Source organism: Leptodactylus fuscus, chromosome 6 (assembly GCF_031893055.1).
Source record: "Leptodactylus fuscus isolate aLepFus1 chromosome 6, aLepFus1.hap2, whole genome shotgun sequence".
Taxonomy (NCBI): domain Eukaryota; kingdom Metazoa; phylum Chordata; class Amphibia; order Anura; family Leptodactylidae; genus Leptodactylus; species Leptodactylus fuscus.
The window spans coordinates 148,473,314-148,479,327 of NC_134270.1; the positions used below are offsets into that span (position 1 = coordinate 148,473,314).

The window sequence follows — 6,014 nt, forward strand, 5'->3', positions numbered from 1 at the left end:
ACTCCTAGCTTGTGTTGATTTGGTCGGTCAGTATGAGGAGATACTAACATGGATAGTTTTTAACCCTGGTATTGTTTCTTGGGCTGTAACAATGTATCCCATCACACCTCATATACTAAGCCCCTGAGAGCTCTCTGATAAACCCCTACATTAGTAGGTGCTCTCTCTTTTGGGGAAAATTGCTAGTAGATTTCATGGGTAGGGAAGCCCCCTGGCACTACACACCACTAGGGGTTAACTAAATATAACAATATATAACAATGTATCCCTCTCTACGCGTTTCGTTATGTACTCCTCAGGAGAGTAATATCAAGATAGTAAATAGAGCGTCAAAGAAAAATAATGAATTGCGGTTAAAACCACATTTCCTGCAGCCCTGATGGTGGGCTGCAGTATAGAAGCGAGTCCGACCCAGTGTGTACAGTACTTTTCCTGCTACAGCGTTTACCTACGGGAAAAATATTTTCATAGATTTGTAGAGCGGGCGTTTTCAGACACATGGATACCTAATGTGTAGGAGTTTCACTGTATGTCAGTACTTTTATATGTGTTCTAGGGATAGGGGGTGATTAGAATTAATACTTTTTAATTTTTTATATATTTTTTTTTTCTTTTATTTATTTATTTTTGCATTTATTAGATTTATCAGACCCAGGGGGTCTCATCCCTAATGCAATGCATTACAATGCATTGCAAATAATTGTCATTTCTTTTGCAAGCTACTTTATGAAAAGCATTGCAGACAAGCCGGAGAGCCTTTACAAGGCTCCTGACTGTCATGCCAACATGACGTTGGCCTGGAGCTTTCTCCAGGTGCCAGTGATCACCGGCAAAATGGCGTCGTCCATGCGCTGTCTGGAAAATGGCACCTCAGTCAGCTTTGACCGAGGCGCCAGAAGGGTTAATGCCCGCAATCGGGCAGACATCAGGTGGCTATGGTGGCCGCCCAGCTCCCAGGTGGCTTCCATAGTTAAACACCACCACCGTCCTTGTAAGGCAGATATTGGGAAGGGGTTAAACCATCGTCAATAAATATGCAGGCAACAAAATTCTTAAAGGGTATGATGTGTCATTTAAATTTTCTTTGTAATATATCTTATCAGATGAGAATGCTCATAGGAGTTATGCTGTTATCAGCTCCTCTCCTGCCTGCTAAACTACTCAGTTTACTGAGAGATCTGTTTTCAGTGTGAAGCTGGTTAGAGCTTACAGACAAAGCAGGTCACATAGACGTCTATGAAAAGGAGAGGGAATGAGCCCAGTGAGAGAGGAACAAGCCCAGGGACATGACAAAACTGGAAATAGTAGCATTTTTATACTAGTATATCGGCAGGTCTTATCAGTACCAAGCAGTGAGAAGTGATTAAAGCACTTCCCCAAGATGAGTGCTCCTCTCTCTTGCTTCTTTCACTCACTCACTCACTCACTCACTCACTCACTTCCTCCCCTCTCCTTCTCCATAGACTTCTATGAAATGCAGCCTGTCTTCAGTGAAGACAGCAGTGAGCAGTGACTTGAGCAGTTTAGCAGGCAGGAGATATGCTGAGAACAGGAAATAGAAGCACTTTCCTCTGAGAGCATTATTGGCACTTTTTTATTGCTTATGTAATACAAAGGATGGCCATATATTATTGCATTATAGCTGTCAGTCTGACACTGACAGTCAGTCCATAAGTCCCAGTCTGTGACAGGGCCTGGAGGCATTGGTTAGGCAGGCCCCAAACACCCTACAATTGCATCATGAGATGACCAACATTCTTACATAGGGACAATGTCAGTCTAGGGTATCTAGGGCCCAACAGTGGAATTCAATATGGAGGCCCACTATACAAATACATGTAACTACTACCTGCATCCTATTTTTGAGTATTAGCCTGCTACCAAGCCCTTGACTTAGATTAGGGCCCCGAGCAAGATTACTGGTAATGGGGCCCTGTAGTGACAGTAAGAAGACAGTACCCGATAAGAGATGTCATCTCAGCCACCTTTTGCATCTCTATATAATAAATCCATCCCCTACATACAATATATTACCTCCTTTATTGTCCTCATATAGTATACTATCTCCAATACTAGCCTCCATTAAGTAAGTTCTCCTTTATAGGCCCCAATACAGTATATTACCTCCTTTATTGTCCTCATATAGTATACTATCTCCAATACTAGCCTCCATTAATTAAGTGCCCCATTACAGGCCCCCATACAGTAAGCACCAATGTTACAAACTCCCATATAGTAAGGGCCCACTTTACATGCCACATACAGTAAGGGTCCCTATTATAGGCCCCCCCACACAATTTTGTGCCCTCTTCCCCATAAGGTACTTTGACTACTCACGCAAGTAATGGACAATTTTCACTTACCTATCCCCGCTCCTATCCATGACCGGCAGAGGACAGCAGCGGAGATAGGTAAGTGAGAATTGGCTATTACCTGCTGGATTAATCCAGCAAGTAATGGCCTGTTTAATATCTCTATCTTCCTATCTATCTATCTATCTATCTATCTATCTATCTATCTATCTATCATCTATCTATCTATCTATCCATCTATCTATCTATCTATCCATCTATATATATACACACACACAGTGGGCCCATTGGGCCCCTAAGGTTGTTGGACCCATAATAGCCTCTATGTCTGATATGGTGGCAAATGAGCCGGGGTTCTTCCTGGAAATGAATACATTGACAACTGTGAGTTACCATTGCATTGGTCAATGGGTCAGCCAGTATAGGCATAGTATAGGGACACATCCTATTGACAAAGGGAACAGTAACTTCCAGTTGACAATTCACTCCATTCCATGTCCTCTTTAGACATATGGATTGTAGGTTGCCCTTAAAGCTCTATTGAACACTTGTCAACATATATATTTTAAGCTAAATCCATAAATTTAACAAATCCTTAAAGGGGTTTTCCACCCCCAGATTGATTTTTCATTCTGATGCCCTCTTCATAGGATAGATCATCAGTATGTGGTCCGTTTGGGTCCGACCATTGAACCCCGAGCAGATTGTCTGTTTTGTAAGCCTTTGTATACCGGAAGCTGGTAGTGGATTTGGAGCATGTGCAGACTACTGCAATTCCCTAGAAACACAGCTATGCAGTGGACAGGAATAGGAGCGGGGCTGCGTGCATTCCCTTCCAGAAGCTACCAGAACAGCTGATCTGTACAGGTTCTTTCTGTTGGACCATGATAGATTACATACTGGTGACTGAAGTCATAGGTCAGCAGTATGAAAACGCAATTTGGGGCTGGACAACCCCTTTAACCCCATAACAAGGCTGCACATACAGGACACTTCCTTATGAATAGGGTGTAGGTATACTTGAGTTTCAGAGAACAGAATAACAATGGGTTAACAAGCCTAGCACACTGGATGACATAGAAATTAGAGAAATTAATACAGAGATTTCGGAGGCTAGATTAAACACAATGGATTAAAATTTGGGCTTTAGCCAATGTAAAAAAAAAAATTAGAGAACCGTAACACAGATGTGAAATACACTCAGGACATCGGGGTATCAGAAAAGTAAAACATATTAATTTTTTAATGGTGTAAAGTGCACAAGACACTTCACTAATAAATAAATGATGCAGGTACAGATAGGGGAATATAAAGCAAGGAGGTACAATACTTAGGTATAAGGAGTGGTGAGTAATGGGGTGAATGTTTCAGAACATGTTGAGAAGTCCATACACCTAGGCTTAGATCGGTTTATTTCATATATCACCTTCCCTCTCCGGGGTAACATTATTAAACCATCTGTACTAGTAAACATGCACCAACATACACTGAGAACAAGCATGCTTCCCAACTAGCAATGTCCTATATTAATGTCCTGCCGGGACTCAACCAACTATCTCGGACAAGAGAGCGTTAATGGCCAGAGGTGGCAATAACATTGTGTTGCTTCGTGACATCCTTTCCTGGTATTGTGCACAAGGCAGAATCACACTGACATGCCGACTTTAATGGGATCTGAGACATGGCTCAGCTTAGGCTCTCAAGGCATTTAACCTCCTCTCCACCAAGCCTCTCCACCAAGTTGACCAATTGCATGTGACGCGTTTCCTTCTTAAGACAGGGCTCAGAGTTTCCTACGGTGATTGTGTTATTTCATAGCAACTTGCACGTACAAGTGAAGAGACTTGTGGAGGAGGACATGTCAGCAGATGAAACTACATGTGCTGAATCATTATATGACACTTCCATAGCTTTGTACTTTGATAGGATCTCTTTTGACAAGGGTCTCTTCACCGAGAGCACAATGGCTTAATCACATTCAACATTGTTCTGTATAGATTGAGTTCTTCTAAATAGCTCTGAGTTCTTGTCATGTCAAAAATCTGTTCCGCACTTAACGGTCAAGCAGTCTCTGGTCGGAAAATCTCTTTCAGGACAGCAACACATTGAGAGGAGCTATCCTCTTTAACAGGGCACTGGGGTCTCGGCTGGTGGTTTGGAGACTTAAGCTCTTGTCTACTGAAAAGTTCTCGGACACCTTGCCTGAATTTTAAGTCTCTGACACTGTAAATGACGACATTCCAGCAGCTATTGGAGGTGAGTATCCAGAATGCATAGAAAGAAAATTCACACCAGACGTAGCCCAAGACGTTGCCCACCACGAACACAGCAATGGGGCTGAAAGAAGCAGAGAAGGCAAATGTGAGGATGCCAATGGTTTTGGCCGCAGTTATGTCTGAGAATGATACCTTGCTGCAGGTGCTCTGGACTTCAACCTCTAGCTGCTTCCTAACTTTACAGTACTGTCTGATAGCTGCGAAGGTGACGAAATTTATGGCAAAGGTGCCACCAAGCAGTGAGAAGTCAAAGGCTGGAAAGATGAGCATTATATTCAAGGCAGGGTCCTGTGGTGGCATTGCGGTGATTACATAGTTGCACATTTTGCTGCATGAATTGTACTCCAGAGATATGTTTCGACTGAAAAACATGGGCACCATAGCTAACGTAAAGCTGAAAATCCAGGAGAAGACAATAAGGTACCCAGTTCTTTTCCTTGTAATCACAATCCTCTTGTGGAGAGGTTTCAGTACAGCAATGCTCCTCTCAACGGACAGCAAGAATATGGTGGATATGGAAACAAAGGTGCAACCAGCAAAAATAGGTCCCATGATGAAACAAGGGACTTGGGACGTTAAGTAGGATGAAGTTGTTTCTCCAAGTTTCTCCAGCCCATAAACAATCCGGGTAACTTCCATGTATACAGAATAAGGCACAACTAGAACGCCAACTGCCAAGTCTGCAAGAGCTAAAGAGGTTTTAAGGAAACCTTGAGAAGTCCTGAGCTGCTTGGTCCTCAAAAAGACTAGGAGACTTACCACATTGCCTGTTGTGATCGTAACGATAAGTAATACCATGAGAGAAATCTTCACTGTGTCTCCGAGTAGACTTGAGCTGCAGTAGCTGCAATTCCAAGTGGAAGAAATATTCTCGAGCATTGGAGAAGCCGAAGAAGTAAAACTCAGAGAATAAAATCCATCATCTAGTCTTTATCTGCCCGGACACGCAGGGATGACTATGGGGTAAAAAAGCAGACCGCATATCCTAACTTAAAGACAGAATCATCCTTCTCATCAACGTTGCAGGTAGTCCTGGCAAAGCGTCCGTCCCCGGGTAAATATTATGAGCTCTTGGCAAACAAGGATATTTCTGTGGCAAATTGAAAGCAATCCAAACAATACGTGCAGATAAGGGATTTACCGAGACGGTTAGCGAAATCACTCTTTCAAGAGCATTATTAGCCTAGTTCCTTCCCATAGAACAGGGGGACTGTGGAGTGTTTGCTTTACGTTGAATATGCAGCCAAAAATTCTGCTCAAACAAACGGAACTCAATATCTCCAGATGTGTTCAGCTGTATGAAAAACGGATTAGATAAAAATCACATTGCCTCGTGAAGGACAGAAGACGAGAGGAATAGTAGAGGAGGGATAGAAGCAGTGTGTGATCTACTCTGTCTTATCCTTTATTCTGCTCTTATTCTTCT

At 42.7% G+C, this 6,014-nt stretch overlaps 1 protein-coding gene across 1 annotated transcript; it reads right to left on the minus strand.

The window, feature by feature from the left end:
- Positions 1-4,372: 4,372 nt before the first annotated feature.
- LOC142210092 (adenosine receptor A1-like) lies at positions 4,373-5,467 on the minus strand. The gene has a single exon (XM_075279121.1). The coding sequence runs from the start codon at positions 5,465-5,467 to the stop codon at positions 4,373-4,375; it is 1,095 nt and encodes a 364-aa protein (XP_075135222.1).
- Positions 5,468-6,014: the final 547 nt, after the last annotated feature.

Bases quoted from the DNA above. Each gene is read 5' to 3' on its own strand.
- LOC142210092 (XM_075279121.1), bottom strand. From the start codon at position 5,467: ATGCTCGAGAATATTTCTTCCACTTGGAATTGCAGCTACTGCAGCTCA.